Raw genomic sequence first — 19,871 nt, 5'->3', positions numbered from 1 at the left:
AAACTGTACGGAACAACCGTGTTTCTTCAGGAAAGGCAGCAGACGTTTATTCAAACACTCTTTCACGTAAATTTCTTGGTTGAAAGTTCCGGAAGCTATGAAAATGATGCTTTTCAAGCCAAAGGTACAGATGGCTTGCCAATCCAGATATTTCTTTGCGAACTTTTACAGTTTTATGTGCTTGAAAATATCTGCTACCTTTCCCCTTCCTTTTGCCGTATAAAACTCCTGTCCCGGAAGCTGTTTGTAGTCGGCTTTGACGTAGGTTTCGTCGTCCATTACCACGCAGTCAAACTTCGTCAGCATCGTCGTGTACAGCCTCCGGGATCGCGCTTTGGCCGTCGTATTTTGTTTATCATCGCGATTTGGAGTCACTACCTTCATGTAAGTCGATAGTCCGGCTCGTTTTTTGGCTCGATGCACGGTTGTAGACGGTACACCCAGCTTATTTGCGGCATCTCGGAGAGAGAGGTTAGGGTTTCGCTTGAAACTACCGGCAACTTTCTTTGTCGTCTCAGCGGCTTCCGGTTTTCGATTTCCCCCCGATCCAGACTTCCTGGCTGTCGACAAACGTTCCCCAAACACTTTAATTACATTTGTAACGGTTGATTTGGCAACTTTTAGGGATTTTGCCAGCTTTGCGTGCGAGTAGCTCGGATTTTCGCGATGCGCGAGCAAAATTTTGATACGCTGCTCTTCTTGATTGGACGGCATTTTGACAACTGAAGAGTGAATTCCAAAATCAAAATAGGAGCAACATTCTACACACACACACACCATCAAAATGAGGGGTGTTCAGGTTTTTTTAAATGCAAAATTGAAAGAAATACGTCAAGTTTATATTGACCAAATTTTGACCGTATCACCCTTTAGTTCTATGGAAAAGAACACGCATGGCACCTCGTGTTTGTTCGGTCTGATGTTATTTCACAGGGTACACACAAAGGAAAAAAGTTTGGGTGTCGCAAACGTTGTTTGTTTGTTTCAACATAATTATATGTGCTCAGAAAAGAAACGTCGCCAAAAAAGCAATGAAAATGTTCTATTTTGATCCGGAAGTGGTGCAAAGTTGGCTCAGAGGCAAATAATTTTACATGGACATGTCATAGGGCGGAAATCATTTTTATACCCTCCACCATAGGATGGTGGTATATTAACTTTGTCATTCCGTTTGCAACACATCGAAATATTGCTCTAAGACCCCATAAAGTATATATATTCTGGGTCGTGGTGAAATTCTGAGTCGATCTGAGCATGTCCGTCCGTCCGCCTGTTGAAATCACGCTAACTTCCGAACGAAACAAGCTATCGACTTGAAACTTGGCACAAGTAGTTGTTATTGATGTAGGTCGGATGGTATTGCAAATGGGCCATATCGGTCCACTTTTACGTATAGCCCCCATATAAACGGACCCCCAAATTTGGCTTGCCGATCCTCTAAGAAAAGCAAATTTCATCCGATCCGGCTGAAATTTTGTACATGGTGTTAGTATATGGTCTCTAACAACCATGCAAAAATTGGTCCTCATGGGTCCATAATTATATATAGCCCCCATATAAATCGATCCCCCGATTTGGCTTGCGAAGCCTCTAAGAGAAGCAAATTTCATTCAATATGGATGAAATTCGGTACATGGAGTTGGTATATGGTCTCTAACAACCATGCAAAAATTGGTCCATATCGGTCCATAATTATATATAAACCGATCCCCCGATTTGGCTTGCGGAGCCTCTAAGAGAATCAAATTTCATCCGATCCGGCTGAAATTTGGTGCATGGTGTTAGTATATGGTCTCTAACAACCATGCAAAAATTGGTACATATCGGTCCATAATTATATATAGCCCCCATATAAACCGACCACCAGATTAGACCTCCGGAGCCTCTTGGAAGACCAAAATTTATCTGATTCAGTTGAAATTTGGTACGTGATGTTAATATATGGCCATAATTATATATAGGCCCCATATAAACCGATCCCCAGATTTGACCTCCGGAGCACCTTGGAAGAGCAAAATTCTTCCCGTTCGGTTGAAATTTGGTACGTGATGTTAGTATAGGGTATCCAACAACCATGCAGGAATTGGTTCCTATCAGTCCATAATAATATATAGCTCCCATATAAACCGATCCCCAGATTTGACCTCCGGTGCCTTTTGAAGAAGCAAAATTCATCCGATCTGGATGAAATTTGGTACGTGTTGGTAGTATATGATATTTAACTACCATGTGAATTGAAATTTGTGGATGACAGTCTTTCGTAGAAGTTTCTACGCAATCCATGGTGGAGGGTACATAAGATTCGGCCTGGCCCAACTTACGGCCTTATATACTTGTTTTTTTTTTAAGGATTAACTGCAAACTGCCATTAAACTGCCGTCCACAAATATGAGTCGCCTTTATTCTCTGGTCCTTAATTAAATAATCAAAAAATCTTTTCGATGCAAAAAAAGTTTAAAAAAAGTAATAATGGAGATATACAGTTTTTTCGTCGTGTGGTAATTTTTAATAATGCGGATGATTTGAACGTTTCCTATGGTTATATCTACTAAAATATTCTGTAAACCAATTTAAATATTCGCAAATCATTGGATTTACCCCTGTGGACAAATTATTAGTATTAAATACCATTATGATAACCAGTATATATAAACAATTTAGACTGGTTGGATTTGTTGGTTGAAATGTTGTTAGGCACACAAAATTAAATCAATTAAAATAAGAAAAGAATCTGCCAATTCGATGACGGTTTATATAATTAGGCTACTTGTTACGATTCCTCCAGAAGCGAAAATGATCAGCTGTTTAATTTAAAATCACACCTATTATCGTCAACATTTTATAGCTACAATAAATTCCATATAAAAGAACGTAAATAATTTCGTGAGTATTAAACGACCATCTTATTACCATTTTAAACAATTAAATATTTCTAATTATATTTCTAATCATTCGGGAGCCACCGTGGTGCGTGGGTTAGCAAGACCGCCTTTCATACACAGGGTCGTTGGTTTAACCCCAAAAAGTTTTTCACTGCAATGTGGAACGCCGTTCGGACTCGGCTATAAAAAGGAGGTCCCTTGCAATTGAGCTTAACATAGAATGGGACAGCACTCAGTGATAAGAGAGAAGTTTACTACTGTAGTATCGCAATGAACTGAATAGTCTAAGTGAGCCTGAAATATCGGACTGCCACTACACCTAACCTAACCTAATTATTCATATTCCCGATGGTCCATTTTGACAAAACGATTAGCAATATTTGATATCTAACATAAGATGCATATTAGGCTCCGTTGTCATGTTCTCAATGAGCTTAAAATATTGTTATATAATGAGTGAGGTCCCTTGAGAATTTGTAAAATTTCTTTGGGTGTGAACACGAATATCGTCACCTCAAAAATGTTTTAAATGTTATTTTTGAACGGGTAGCATGGAACATTTTTATCTCAAAAATATTGTTTTCTCGTCAAAAATATACATGGTTGTCGAAATCATATACACAATTTTCGTGAAAATTACATGGTTGCGAAAAACATGTTACATGTTACCCGTCCAAAAATAACATTTCGCTCTTGAAACCTGTTTGAGGTGATCATATTCCTTCTCTGGGTGAAATCAGCTGTAGCGGCATTTCCTTGTGTGCCTTTTATTGTTGAAAGAATCAATTAACACTACGACAATTGAGATTAATATCTCTCTTTAATTGCACAAAATTAATTTTATGGTCAATTATCCATGATTTGAAATGTTAGTGGAGACAAGCCATTACAACTTGTTTTCAAGCATTTGAGTGTTAAGGGAGATATAAATCAGAATATATTTATTCTAATGATGATTACGATAAAAATGTCAGTAATAAATTTCGAACACTCATTCATGTCAGATCTGCTACAAAAGAAAATAAAACGTGCAAAAAATTAAGTAATTAATAACGGACATAATTATGCCAATATTAAGTCAAATTCGTTGGTGACCTTTGCCCCAGAATGATTTTATAATAAGTGAATAGCAATTGAATCCTAATTTTGTACGTTTTTGGAGATCATATATAGATCATATATAGTATATACGGCCGTAAGTTCGGCCAGGCCGAATCTTATGTACCCTCCACCATGGATTGCGTAGAAACTTCTACGAAAGACTGTCATCCACAATCGAATTACTTGAGTTGTGGTATCTTATAACTTCTTAACATCGTTTTCTAAATTGTGAGTTAGTCCATACGTGGTATATATTGGACAAAAAAGTTATGTATAGGTAAGTCTACAAATAATTACGAATCAACATGGACTTTTACACGGTACGTAGAGACCCAGAATTGAAATATGGGGGTCGCTTATATGGGGGCTATATATGCAATTATGAACTTGATATGAACCAATTTTGTGTGATTGGGGATCGATTTATCTGAGGGCTATATATAACTATAGACCGATATGGACCTAGTTAGGCATGGTTGTTAACCGCCATATACTAGCGCAATGTACCAAATTTCAACTCGGATGAAATTTGCTCCTCCAAGAGGCTCCAAAACCAAATCTCGGGATCGGTTTATATTGGGGCTATATATGATTATGGACTGATATGGACAACTTTTGGCATGGTTGTTAAATATCATATACTACCAGCACGTACCAAATTTCAACCAGATCAGATGAATTTTGCTTCTCCAAAAGGACAGGAGGTCAAATCTGGGGATCGGTTTATATGGGGGCTATATATAATTATGGACCGATGTGGACCAAGTTTTCCATGGTCGTTAGAGACCATATACTAACACCATATACCAAATTTCAGCCGGATCGGATGAAATTTGCTTCTCTTAGAGGCTCCGCAAGCCAAATCTGGAGATCGGTTTATATGGGGGCTATATATAATTATGGACCGATGTGAACCAATTTTTGCTTGGTTGTTAGAGACCATATACTTACACCATGTACCAAATTTCAGCCGGATCGGATGAAATTTGCTTCTCTTAGAAGCTCCGCAAGCCAAATCGGAGGATCGGTTTATATGGGGGCTATATATAATTATGGACCAATAAGGACCAATTTTTGCATGGTTGGTAGAGACCATATACTAACACCATATACCAAATTTCAGCCGGATCGGATGAAATTTGCTTCTCTTAGAGGCTCCGCAAGCCAAATCTGGAGATCGGTTTATATGGGGGCTATATATAATTAAGGACCGATGTGAACCAATTTTTGCTTGGTTGTTAGAGACCATATACTAACACCATGTACCAAATTTCAGCCGGATCAGGTGAAATTTACTTCTCTTAGAGGATTCGCAAGCCAAATTTGGGGCTCTGTTTATATGGTGGCTATACGTAAAAGTGGACCGATATGGCCCATTTGTAATACCATCCGACCTACATCAATAACAACTACTTGTGCCAAGTTTCAAGTCGATAGCTTGTTTCGTTCGGAAGTTAGCGTGATTTCAACAACGGACGGACGGACATGCTCAGATCGACTCAGAATTTCACCACGACCCAGAATATATATACTTTATGGGGTCTTAGAGCAATATTTCGATGTGTTACAAACGGAATGACAAAGTTAATATACCCCCATCCTATGGTGGAGGGTATAAAAACAAATATACATAATTATAATTATTTTGATAACAGCAGACATTTTTAGTGTTTATTTGGTAAATCAACAAAATATTTTCTAGAAAGTTTTACATTTTTGTTCTAATAATAATGTAAACGTTAACAATTATGGGGATTTCGATCATTTCCCGCATTAAAATACTATCAGTTATTAATATATTAAATTGCGTGGAACCAAAATTTTCATTCCAGAAAGTTGATTTTATATAAATAAATTCCATGTAATATACTGTAATAATAATAATAATATTTGGTACTAATAATATATGGTAGAGCAATCAACTATTTCAATTTAGTTCTTTTGTTTTCATCTTATTTCCCAAGTAGTGCGTTCAAACTTGTCTAGCGGTAAGCCACCATTAGAGTTGGCTCTACAAATGTCGTATCCAGTACAAAAATAAAATAGATACGCATAAGGCGTACTTGTTTTCAGAAAAGAAAACACCATAGGTTTGTAAAATTTTGAAAAAAACTAAAAATGAGATAAAATTATATCTGTAAAAAATTCTTGAATACAACAGCTTTTCCAAGATTTTAAAAAGAGAAACAGTATTACAATGATATAGAATTTTACTTTGCTAATTATTTAAAATTTATTATACAAGAAATTCACAATGAACATCTATGGTGAATGAAGAAAACGTTATATGTATTATACTACGTTCAAACTTAAGTAGATTTCGGCTGAAATCTCAATTGATCGCAGGTCATTTGAAAATATACTTTTAAAATCTATTACTAAATTTATTGATCTCGGAAAAGCTTCGGAGCTACAATGATTTGTACCCTCATTTCAATTAAAAAATTAATTGACTATTAACAATATTACATAATGCGTTGAATCGATTAAATATTTAAATGAATATTTTTTAAAATTTTAATTGAATATTTTTACAATTTTGAAAACTACTCAACATTTGATTTTTCGACTTCTTATGTTATTTAGCCCAGTAATAAAAGAACACAAGCCTATTGAAATTTTACAACTTCTTCGAAAATTTTTTTGTAAAAGAAATATACGTATTAGCTATTGTGAGCATAGAATACGAAAATTATTAAAAACTAGATTTTTCGACTTTTTGATAACTTAGCAATTCTATCGTTGGCTCTAAATGAGCTTCCTGTGTCGATTTTCAGACCTTTAACGGTTTTTCTCGTTGCGATCAATTAGACAACATACAAAAATAAAAAGTCCATTGTTAAACTGATGTTAAAATTAACTTATATTTATTGACAACAAAAAAAAAAAAAATAAATATTTTAAGAAATTTTTCCCAGCTCAAAGAAATTTTCTTTATTCCAAGTATGTCTCAAAAATTCTATGAACTGAACGTTGGTATAAATTAAAATTTTTGTACATGTTTCAATTTTTTTTACAGTACTCAGAAATAGCAAGAAAGTCAATATATTCACCCGTGTTCGGATATCCACTTCAATTCCACTTCCACTATCCACGTCAAATACACGAACGTGAAAATTTGGTGTTCTTAATTCCACGTTCTTTTTTGAACTTTTCTGTAACCAGCTGGGTTGCACAAATCACCCAAAAATTCACTAAGGCGGAAATCAAAATAAGTGGAATCAATAAACTTATTATTATTTTTGAATTAAAAATGACGCTTTAATAAAACTCATGTATTAAATATAAAACATTTCAAATTTTTTACGCGAGTACTTTTTTTAACCGGAAATACATCCATCTTGGACATAATTCAACTTTCACCAAGACTTTTGCAAGTGAATTGATTTCACGAAAATTCCGGTGAAAGTGGATTGTAGAACACGAAAATCGTGGAATTGATTCACATTCACATGGAAGTGGATTTAGGGAACATGGGTAATTATGTAAATTTTCGCACGATATATATTTATGTAAATTTTTCAATATATATTTATGTAAATTTTCGCACGAAACAGATTATTTTTTTCGGTATACAAATTGCATTTAACAGAAGTCGTTCCTCTATAAAAAAGTCTATCAGTCCATGCTCATTATGAAAAGTCAATAAAAAGTCGACTCGAATCATTTATTGAATATTATGAAATTTTACTGTCGACTTCTATTAAAAAAATCGATTATTCAAGAAATCGGCTTTTGTATATATAGTACACTCATAGAAGGAATATGCAAAATGTGAAAAATAGGATATTGGCGTTGAAGAATTTTTCTAAGTAAGGTTTCAAGTATATTACGAGTTTCTTATCTATGTTACACGCAAAGAAAAAAAAAACGTTTGGAAAACGTGTACCGAAAACGTTTTTCTTTTGTTAGAGTCTTTTATCGCCAAAAAAATTCGTTTGTTACAAAATGTTTATTTTTTCAATAAAAAAAGTTATTTTTGAACCAACAACACAGTCCATTTCGTTTATATCAAACACTGTTCTTTTCGGACTTTAGGTGTTTAATAAGACACATTTTACCGTTCATAGTAAAAATAGTAGAATGTTTATTTATAGTAGAATGTACTGTTGAACTTTTTTTCGGAATCTTCCGATCATATCTGGAATATATGTAAAAAAAAAACTTTGGTCGAAGCAGGGATCGAACCCACGACCCTTGGCATGCAAGTCGGACGTATCAACCACTGCTCCACGGTGCCCAACTAAATGTATTTTTCTGTTAAATAAACTTTGTTTAATCGCCTCGTGGGCGCCGCAAGCTATGCTATATAAATATAACTTATATGGGTAATTGTCTATTGATGACAATAACGGCTACATAGCTCAGTGGATAGTGTGTTGGCTTACAAATTGCATGGTCCGCGGTTCGATTCTCCGTCCAGGCGAAAGGTAAAAAAAAAATTAAAAAAAAATATAAAATCCTATAATTTCTTCTACATTGTTTGTATTATAGAAAAAGGTGCTAAGAACTAAAAAACTTCGTGGAAGTGAGAAAGATGTGAGGGAAAATGCAATTAGGCAGAAAAAAAAATTTTTTTGAGTTAGTCTTTATGAAATTGTTTTTACATCCTGGAAAAGAATAAACGTTTATCACAAAAAGTATATACTTTTCTTCCAAAAACACTTCCTTTCAACGAAAAGCAAATGAGAAACGAACTTTGTTTGTCTAAAATTTAGTTTGGGAGGAAAGAATTATTTTTTTACGTGTACATACTCGTAGTGGCGTTGCGTTTTCAAATAGTGGAGAAGACTTGTTTTTTTTTATTAAATTGTAAAGTATTCATGTATATACGTTTATTAAATATATATATGAGTCTAACCTAATTAGTTTGTATTATTTCTGTATATAAATCTAGTTTCTGAAATGAAATTTTTGGTTCAACAGCATGGTAGTTTTGGAATTGTTTTAGTTTTTCCACAAAATATTTTTTAAAACCACTCCCAATATTATTCGGGGTTTTCACATGGGGAAAAATATTGTCTTTGTAACTACCACTAATTTCAATATTTATTTAAATAATTCTAAATAGAAATTGTACATGGGGTTTAGGGGGAGCTGAAGTGATAGATGGATGTTCATAATGCTAATGCAGATCACAGGCTACGAGATTTTTTCTCATCAATCGCAGGATGCGTACGTATATATTGCAATGCTCTATCAATATACTCTGGCCTCATTGGTATATGGTCACCTTCAGGATGATAACCATTGCTATCCGCTACAAATGTCCATGTGATGGGTAAACCCTCTGGTGAGACATATTGTATAGCACCAACAGATCCATGGGCATTACCAGCTCCCTTCATTGTAATTCCATTGGATGTTTGAAAATCATATTTGTAATCACCATCTTTATTGGCCGCCTTATTGTGGTAGTAGATGGTGTAGGCATTACGATCCAGAGGTTTTGTGTCGCCCATGCTGGAGGCAATAAACCACATCGCGAATATGGGCATCACCAATGAAACCTGAAAAAAGAATAAGGAAAAAAATTAACTGTTATTAGCAGAAATTAATAAATTTGATTTTTGCCATAAATTAGAACACTCAAAGTGTGTGTTTTTTGGCTTTGTTTACTAAAATCATTTCAAGTATTTGTAGCATGTCATCCATTGAGGAAACCAACATGGTAACTTGCTCATTTCAACAAATCATAGTACGTGTTAATCTAATGACATTCACTCAATATTTCAAATTATTCTTTTTCATACAATTGTTATTATTTTACCCCTTTACAAATTCATAATTATGAATATAAATGCCATCCCATCAATAAAATAAAATGTTTATTACTGAATTTACTTCTGTGGACAGGTCATTTTCTGAGTAGAATATTCCCATGATCTGATTATTACTTTAATAGACATTTTATGACTAACTTAAAAAAAAGTGGGAACAAACGTTCGAGATCATTGAATGACATCAATATTGGAATTTGGAAATTTGGAATTTTTCATAAATATTTTGTTGTGAAACAATTTAAACAAAGCTACACAGTTTTATATGGAAAAACTGAACTCTCGTGCGTAAATTTAATTAAATTGTCTTCCATTTCTTTGGCATTTCCATAATGCTTTGTTAAAATTACGACAATTTACTTACGTTTTTGGATTTTTAACTACACTGAAAAAATACTGATCTAATATGAACGATTATGCAACTTAAACATTTAGGATACACATTTTACTCAAATTTGTTTAACTAATGAAATTTTAATTGAAGGATCGATGCTTAAGATTTCATGTTCTTAAAATACGAAAGCGAATTTTCATTATCATAGAAGACACATTTCTCTGATATAAAGTTTGTTTCTTTGTCCAAAAGTCGATAAGTGATTCGACTGAAAAAATTGGGTATCCTAATAACCAAGAAAATTTCGCTTTACTAAGATCAACTTGGGTTCGATATTTCTGAAATTTTTTTTTCAAAATTAAGGAAATCAACTTTAAATTTGTTGACTTTTTGCACACTGAAAAAAATATTTACGTGATAAAAAAATATTTACAATTTACACACTTTTTTTCTTTTTTTTTAATAATGAAATTTTAATTAAAAGAAAGTTTATAATCTTTGCTTCCAAAAATTTTTTCATTAAATTCAGGACACACTTTTTGATTTAAAGAAATCGTCCTTAAATTAACTGAAATATTGAATCTTTAGATTTAAGATAAAAACGCTTCAAATATAGGCTAAGACTTATTTTGAGGATTTAGCATCTTTGGTTTAAAGTTTTTTGGAAGTAAGAAAATATGTTTTTACTTCGAAATATCCATCATAATTTGAATTTTTAAACTGGCATTTGTTTGTACGTAAATAGCTTTATTAATATATCGGAAAAATAGAATGAAAATTCGATAAATGAGATCTGTATCCTAATTTTAATTTTATAGATCCTAGATTTAAAGCCAGATAGGTCGCAAAAAAATTTACTTATCTTAAAGAACCCGAATCTTTGGCTCGGAATCAATACCAAAATCCTTAATGGAAGGTTAAAATCTTTGGATTCAAGTAAACTTTTTTTGAGTGCATCTTGGCTAAAAAGCGTTTTAATATGAGAGATGTGTTTTAAAACTTTTAAAGTTGTTATACCCCGCGTCACACTGTGGTACAGGGTATAATAAGTTAGTGCATATGTTTGCACCACCCAGAAGGAGACGAGATAGACACATGGTGTCTCTGGCAAAAATGCTCAGAGTGGACTCCTGAGTCGATATAGCCATATCCGTCTGTCCGTGAACACATTTTTGTAATCAAAGTCTAGGTCGCAGTTTTAGTCCAATCGACTTCAAATTTGGCACAAGTATGTGTTTTGGCTCAGAATAGATCCCTATTGATTTAGGAAGAAATCGATTCAGATTTACATATAGCTTCCATATATATATTTCGCCCGATATGGACTTATATGGCCCCCAGAAGCCAGAGTTTTACCCTAATTTGCTTAAAATTTTGCACAAGAAGAACAATTAGTACTATAGTCAAGTGTGCCAAATTTTATTGAAATCGGTTCAGATTTAGATATAGCTCCCACATATATATATATATATATATATATATATATATATATATATATATATATATATATATATATATATATATATATATATATATATATATATATATATATATATATATATATATATATATATATATATATATATATATATATATATATATATATATATATATATATATATATATATATATATATATATATATATATATATATATATATATATATATATATATATATATATATATATATATATATATATATATATATATATATATATATATATATATATATATATATATATATATATATATATATATATATATATATATATATATATATATATATATAATTTTATACTAATTGAAGTCGAAAAAGAAATTTAATTTGATTTTTTAAATAAACGATTTCACCGATTTACACGCGTTTTCCCTTGACCAAATTTTGACCGTATCACCCTTTAATACGGCCCCAAAAGCCAGAGTTTTACCCCAATTTGGTTGAAATTTTGCACTAGAAGTACAATTAGTAGTGTAGTCAAGTGTGCCAAATTTTACTGAAATCGGTTCAGATTTAGATATAGCTCCCATATTACGATTTACACTCATATGACCACAGTGGCCAATCTTTTACTCCGATTTAATTGAAATTTTGCACAGGGAGTAGAATTAGCATTGTAGCTATGCGTGCCAAATTTGGTTGAAATCGGTCCAGATTTAGATATAGCTCCCATATATATGTTTTTTTTATTTCGACAAAAATGGTCAAAATATCAACATTTTCCTTGTAAAATCGCCATTGCTTAGTCGAAAAGTGGTAAAAATGACTCTTATTTTCCTAAACTTCTAACACATATATATCGAGCGATAAATCATAAATAAATCAGATTTAAATGTTTCCCATATTATACCCTCCACCATAGGATGGGGGTATATTAACATTGATATTCCGTTTGTAACACATCGAAATATTGTTTTAAGACCCCATAAAGTATATATATTCTGGGTCGCGGTAAAATTCTGAGTCGATCTGAGCATGTCCGTCCGTCCGTCTGTTGAAATCACGCTAACTTCCGAACGAAACAAGCTATCGACTTCAAACTTGGCACAAGTAGTTGATGTAGGTCGGATGGTATTGCAAATGGGCCATATTGGTCCACTTTTACGTATAGCCCCCATATAAATGGACCCCCAAATTTGGCTTGCGGAGCCTCTAAGAGAAGCAAATTTCATCCGATCCGGTTGAAATTTGGTACATGGTGTTAGTATGTGGTCTCTAACAACCATGCAAAAATTGGTCCACATCGGTCCATAGTTATATATAGCCCCCATATAAACCGATCCCCAGATTTGACCTCCGGTGCCTTTTGGAGAAGCAAAATTCATCCGATTTGGTTGAAATTTGGTACGTGATGGTAGTATATGATATTTAACAGTCATGTTAAAAGTGGTTCATATCAATCCATAATCATATATAGCCCCCATATAAACCGATCCCGAGATTTAGTTTTGGAGCCTCTTGGAGGAGCAAATTTCATCCGAGTCAGTTGAAATTTGGTACATTGTGCCAGAAAACGACGTTAAGAAGTTTTAAGATACCACAACCCAAGTAATTCGATTGTTGATGACAGTCTTTAGTATAAGTTTCTATGCAATCCATGGTGGAGGGATAAGATTCGGCCTGGCCGAACTTACGGCCGTATATACTTGTTTATACCCTGCGCCACACTGTGGAACAGGGTATTATAAGTTAGTGCATATGTTTGTAACACCCAGAAGCAGACGAGATAGACACATGGAGTCTTTGGCAATAATGCTCAGGGCGGGTCCCTGAGTCGATATAACCATGTCCGTCTGTCCGTCCGTCCGTCCGTCTGTCTGTGAACACATTTTTGTGATCAAAGTCTAGGTCGCAATTTAAGTCCAATCGCCTTCAAATTTGGCACATGTTCCTCATTTGGGTCAGAATAGAACCCTATTGATTTTGGAAGAAATCGGTTCGGATTTAGATATAGCTCCCATATATATCTTTCGCCCGATATGCACTAATATGGATCCAGCAGCCAGAGTTTTATACCGATTTGCTTGAAATTTTGTACAAACATAACACTTAGTCGTATAGTCAAGTGGCCAAAATTTGATTGAAATCGATTCAGATTTAGATATAACTCCCATATATATCTTTCGCCCGATATGGACTAATATGGTCCTAGAAGTCAGAGGTTTGGCCCAATTTGTTTGAAATTTTGCACTAGGAGTACAATTAGTAGTGCAGTTAAGTGTGCAAAATTTGATTGAAATCGGTTCAGATTTAGAAATAGCTCCCATATATATCTTTCGCCCGATATGGACTAATATGGTTCTAATAGCCAGAGTTTTGGCCCAATGTGGATGAAATATTGCACAGGGAGTAGATTTACCATTGTAGCTATGCGTGCCAAATTTGGTTGAAATCGGTTCAGATTTAGATATAGCTCCCATATATAGCTTTCGCCCGATTTACACTCATATGACCACAGAGGCCAATTTTTAACTCCGATTTAGTTGAAATTTTGAACAGGGAGTAGAATTAGCATTGTAGCTATGCGTGCCAAATTTGGTTGAAATCTGTTCAGATGTAGATATAGCTCCCATATATATGTTTTTCTGATTTCGACAAAAATGGTCAAAATACCAACATTTTCCTTGTAAAATCGCCTACGCTTTGTCGAAAAGTTGTAAAACTGACTCTAATATTCCTAAGCTTCTAATACAAATATATCGAGCGATAAATCATAAATAAACTTTTGCGAAATTTCCTTAAAATTGCTTCAGATTTAAATATTTTCCCATATTATTTTACTAACATTGTGTTCCACCCTAGTGCATTAGCCGACTTAAATTTTGAGTCTATACATTTTGTAGAAGTCTATCAAATTCTGTCCAGATCGAGTGATATTTAAATGTATGTATTTGGGACAAACCTTTATATATAGCCCCCAATACATTTGACGGATGTAATATGGTATCGAAAATGTAGATCTACAAAGTGGTGCAGGGTATAATATAGTCGGCCCCGTCCGACTTTAGACTTTCCTTACTTGTTTTTTACTAACATTGTGTCCTACCCTAGTGCATTAGCCGACTTAAATTTTGAGTCTATAGATTTTGTAGAAGTCCATCAAATTCTGTCCAGATCGAGTGATATTTAAATGTATGTTTTTGAGACAAACCTTTATATATAGCCCATAACACATTTGACGGACGTGATAATGGTATCGAAAATGTAGATCTACAAAGTGGTGCAGGGTATAATATAGTCGGCCCCGCCCGACTTTCCTTAGTTGTTTTTACTTGCAGTCGATTCTGAATTTGGGAATTTAAGTAGTCGCTACTAACACGTTTATAATAGACTTTGATAGCACATGAAGAAAAAAGCTAACAAATTATTGAATTACAATCTGTTTTCCAGAATAAAGTACCCAAAAGCCAAATTTAAAAGAGGATTGTGCCCATACTTCAATTTTTCGCTTCTTTGGCTAGAAATCAATACAAAAATCATTATTGTAAAGACAATATTTTTGGAACCGGGCATGGTTTTTTCCAGTGTACACATATGCTATACAAAAAGAGAAATTGCAGAATTTTAACCAAAAACCGTTTTCATAAATCAGAAAGTCTTCAAATGAAATTTTATTTTTTAAATTCATTAAATACAAATAAAATTGGAAATCAAGTTCTAAAGGCCAAAATTATTAAGAGCAGGTTTTAAATAGAAATATAAATGAGAATGCAATCAAAACTATGAAGGAATTTTTATATGCAAGCATAGGTAATTTGACACTAATGTTTTGTTGTATATACAATTTTAAAAATTTTAATACTTTTAATGATCTTAAACGAATTTTTTGTCATATATGTTATGCAGCTTTAGGTAAATATTTACAATTATTTTGTAAACAAATTGGGGCCTCCTATTTATCACCAACAAAAATTCCGTAAATTATATAACTCATGGTGGGGTTCAAAAAAATTTTGCAACTTAGTTTTTTGATAGTTAAACATTTAACATATGAGATAAAAACTTGTCATTTTTTTATGTGTGGATAGTGGGAGGGGACCTCTATAGCGCCCGATGCTTTAAAAACAAAGTAACTTCTCTGATTTTTTTAAAATTTTGAAAACCTATTGCGCTGCGAAAATAATTTTTGGCAATCTTGTCTTTATGTTATAGTCTTATAAAGAACTTTTATTGAAAATATTTTTTTATTATTTTATTTACACTTTTGTACGTTACTAAAATACATAAATTAAACCTTTACTTAACGTTTGCTTTTATAGAAAATCCATACTTAAATGTTTAGTCATAGAAAATATTCATATGTGCAAAATTATATTTTAGTTATATGTTAAAATAAAATTAAGATATTTTGATTAACTAATACGATATAGTATTTCCCTTGTTTATTAGAACTTGCTGTAATAGGTGAGGCATAGAACATACCAAGTTTTTCAGAGTTGCCATATCGATTTTTACCCATTCCGACGTAATTGCAGACTTCAGTTCTTTGGGTGTTGTATATTGCTTGGACTTCGCAAATACCTTAGCGGATAATATGCCCCAGAGATTTTTTAAAGGATTTAAATCGGGGCTTAGCGCTGACCAGTCCACACCCTCAAAAAAAAATCGCTTCTGTAACATATACCCCAAACACATTTTGCTTCAAGCATATCTATTTTCAGGATTTGTCCAAACAAAATATTGTTTGTATTGTTTAAAAAATTTGTTTCACCTTAGGCATACACTGGTAGAATAAAATTTTAATTAAATTTTCTATATTTTTAAGGTTATTTCCATTCATGTACTTTCTTTGAATGTCTACCTCCCCTTTGCCAGCCGTTTATAGAAAGATTTTCAGGAAACAATGAGATAGTTTTTGATGAGAAAAAAGAAAATTCATTTTTTAATGAATGATCTAAGATCAGATGACCTCTCCATTTCATGTTTGTCTTTATCGATTTGTATCCAAATCCGCACATATTAACCTACGTATTTAGAGTGCAGTGAAGTTCCTGCACATAGGGTAAACATAACTCCCAGATTTGCGTGCATAGTCGATTTTATCGGAATTTAAAAAATCTCTTTACCAAATGTATGAAAATCAGTTAATGATTCCAGTTTCTGCTTTACGAATAGCAAATAGATGAATAATTGAAGGGACATTGTAGCTGGATCTTCGATCAGTATATCCATATGTACATATCTATATCATGATGGGTCCAACAAAAAATAGTTTATTTTTATACCCTCCACCATAAGATGGGGGTATATTAAGTTTGTCATTCCGTTTGTAACACATCGAAATATTGCTCTAAGACCCCATAAAGTATATATATTCTGGGTCGTGGTGAAATTCTGAGTCGATCTGAGCATGTCCGTCCGCCCATCGGTTTGTTGAAATCACGCTAACTTCCGAACGAAACAAGCTATCGACTTGAAATTTGGCACAAGTAGTTGTTATTGATGAAGGTCGGATGGTATTGCAAATGGGCCATATCGGTCCACTTTTACGTATAGCCCCCATATAAACGGGCCCCCAAATTTGGCTTGCGAATCCTCTAAGAGAAGCAAATTTCATCCGATCCGGCTGAAATTTGGTACATGGTGTTAGTATATGGTTTATAATAACCATGCAAAAATTGGTCCACATCGGTCCATAATTATATATAGCCCCCATATAAACCGATCCCCCGATTTAGCTTGCGGAGCCTCCAAGAGAAGCAAATTTCATCCGATCCGGCTGAAATTTGGTACATGGTGTAGTCTCTCATGACCATGCAAAAATTGGTCCACATCGGTCCATAATTATATATAGCTCCCATATAAACCGATCACCAGATTTGACCTCCGGAGCCTCTTGAAAGACCAAAATTCATCTGATTCAGATGAAATTTGGAACGTGGTGTTAATACATGGCCTCAAACACACATGCAAAAATTGGTCGAAATCGGTCCATAATTATATATAGCCCCCATATAAACCAATCCCCAGATTTGACCTCCGGAGCCCCTTGGAAGAGCAAAATCCATCCCATTCGGTGGAAAATTGGTACGTGATGTTAGTATATGGTATCCAACAACCATGCAGGAATTGGTTTATATCAGTCCATAATTATATATAGTCCCCATATAAACCGATCCCCAGATTTGACCTCCGGTGCCTCTTGGAGAAGCAAAATTCATCCGATCTGGTTGAGATTTGGTACGTATATGACATTTAACAACCATGCCAAAAGTGGTCCATATCAGTCCGTAATCATATATAGCCCCATATAAACCGATACCAAGATTTGCTCTTGGAGAAGCAAATTTCATCTGCGTCAGTTGAAATTTGGTACATTGTGCTAGCCTAGCTTGATCCATATCGGTCTATAGTTATATATAGCCCTCATATAAATCGATCCCCAATCACACAAAAATTGGTCCATATCAAGTTCATAATTGTATATAGCCCCCATATAAGCGACCGCCATATTACAATTCTGGCTCTCTATGTACCGTGCAAAAGTCCAAATCGATTCGCAATTATTTGTAGACTTACCTATACATACCTTTTTTGTCTAATATATACCACGTATGGACTACCTCACAATTTAGAAAGCGATGTTAAGAAGTTTTAAGATACCACAACCCAAATAATTCGATTGTGGATGACAGTCTTTCGTAGAAGTTTCTACGCAATCCATGGTGGAGGGTACATAAGATTCGGCCTGGCCGAACTTACGGCCGTATATACTTATTATTATTTATTTAGTCTATTCTTATAGTTATAACATTAATATTTTTCCAGGGTAGGATGTTTTGAAAAGGTACACATTTTTGGCAACATTTAATTATCCAAATGGGTTATTTCGAAAATCCGAAAAAATTATCATAATTATTGGGTTTAGACACTGTTTTACCCATTTTATGTACTATGTACACCCTCAAAAAAAATCGTTTCTGTACAATATACCCCAAACACATTTTTCTTTAAGTATATATATATTTTCGGGATTGGTCCAAACAAAATATTGTTTGTATTGTTCAAACATATTATGTTTCACCTTAGGGCATACACTGGTAGAAAAAAATTTTAATTAATTTTTTTTTGTGTGGATATATTTTTAAGGCTCCAATTGGTTAATTTCATTATTTTACTTGCAGCATACTCTCTAGGTCTCACTTTCTAAACACATATATGTTTACATTTCTAAATTAATATATGTTTGCATCTAAGCATATTATATTTACAAACATTTTATGTCCCAAACATAATAGGTTCTAACATATTAACATATATGCCCCAAACATGTTTTGCTAGTTCATGAACATTATATGCTTGCACCTAAAAATATTGTTTTAAAAAATTTGCATTCCAAACATATAATTTTTACACCCAAACATATGAAAAACAGTCTTTTTCTTCCGTGTAGTTTTAAATTATGAAAATTTATCCAGCTGATTCTTTCAACCATTCCCTCTAAGTTATGTTAGGTTTTGCAAAGAATCGCCATATAATTATTCGTTTTTTTTGCATTTTCATTTTGGTTTCTACTAGTGAAACATAAATTTACTATTGGTTTTTTTTCATGAAATAGTTCACTTTGTTCCACACAGTACACTAGATTTTTTTATTGTATTTTTTAGTTTATTTTACTACGCTTTTTAGTTTTTATACCCTGCGCCATTTTTTTTTTAATCTAGGTTCCTTTCCTAACTACTTTTTGTAGTATTTTTCATAGGTCAGGTTTTTAATGTTCATGTTTTCACGAAAAAGTCCACTTTGGTCTCTGTATATGTTACACTAAATGTATAAATAAATAAATGTAATTATTTTTATTAATTCTTAATACTTTTTCCAATACAGTTTTTTAGAGCATGAGCATTTTTGTAGGTTCATTTTAGTATGCCAGGTTTTTACATACATTTTCATAATAAATATTTATATCGTTATTCACTTTCTTGAAATCTTATATCTCTATAAGTAATACTCTGTTTAATAATCAATTTAAATATATATATTTTCAAGAAATTTTCGGATTTCATTAATTAATGCCAGTGAGCTCTCAAATGGAACAAGTTTTATTGAAGTTGATTTCTTTTTGTTTGTTTCTTAATTAAAAAAATATAAAAAAAAACTTTTTCACGAACCTTTAAGAATGATTGGAAAATAATTTTCTTAGACATTTTCAATAATTTAGTGGATTTTAAAATATATTATTTTAAGATTTTTTTTGTTCTTGTTGTCCGAATTTCCGTTTAAAATATCTTGTTTCTTCGTTATCCGCGCGATCTTCACACACCGATCACTAAACG

At 33.2% G+C, this 19,871-nt stretch overlaps 2 protein-coding genes across 3 annotated transcripts in view; one reads left to right on the top strand and one right to left on the bottom strand.

Moving 5' to 3' along the window:
• The window catches only part of LOC142232805 (pupal cuticle protein Edg-78E-like), a 240,630-nt gene that overhangs the window by 14,880 nt on the left and 205,879 nt on the right, over nt 1-19,871 (top strand). The gene's annotated exons all lie outside the window — the stretch shown is intronic.
• Nucleotides 9,002-19,847, bottom strand: Cpr78Ca (Cuticular protein 78Ca). Of its 2 annotated transcripts, none has more exons than XM_075305159.1 (2): nt 19,707-19,847; nt 9,002-9,493 (listed from the first exon to the last, which is right to left on the bottom strand). In XM_075305159.1, exons 1-2 carry the CDS (start codon nt 19,740-19,742, stop codon nt 9,119-9,121), a joined length of 411 nt encoding a protein of 136 aa, XP_075161274.1. In that variant the 5' UTR covers nt 19,743-19,847; the 3' UTR covers nt 9,002-9,118. The 2 variants fall into 2 exon arrangements, with proteins under 2 accessions (XP_075161274.1, XP_075161273.1); XM_075305158.1 differs by lacking the exon at nt 19,707-19,847 and adding an exon at nt 9,828-10,003.

The sequence above is a fragment of the Haematobia irritans genome, chromosome 4 (assembly GCF_050003625.1).
Source record: "Haematobia irritans isolate KBUSLIRL chromosome 4, ASM5000362v1, whole genome shotgun sequence".
Lineage (NCBI taxonomy): Eukaryota > Metazoa > Arthropoda > Insecta > Diptera > Muscidae > Haematobia > Haematobia irritans.
This window is presented reverse-complemented; position numbering and strand designations above follow the sequence as displayed.

Excerpts from the sequence above, each read along its gene's own strand:
- Cpr78Ca (XM_075305158.1), bottom strand. The coding sequence starts at position 9,866 with ATGGGAATATTCTACTCAGAAAATGACCTGTCCACAGAA. Across the intron at positions 9,494-9,827 it reads AAAATGACCTGTCCACAGAA|GTTTCATTGGTGATGCCCAT; the intron begins GTAAATTCAGTA and ends TTCTTTTTTCAG.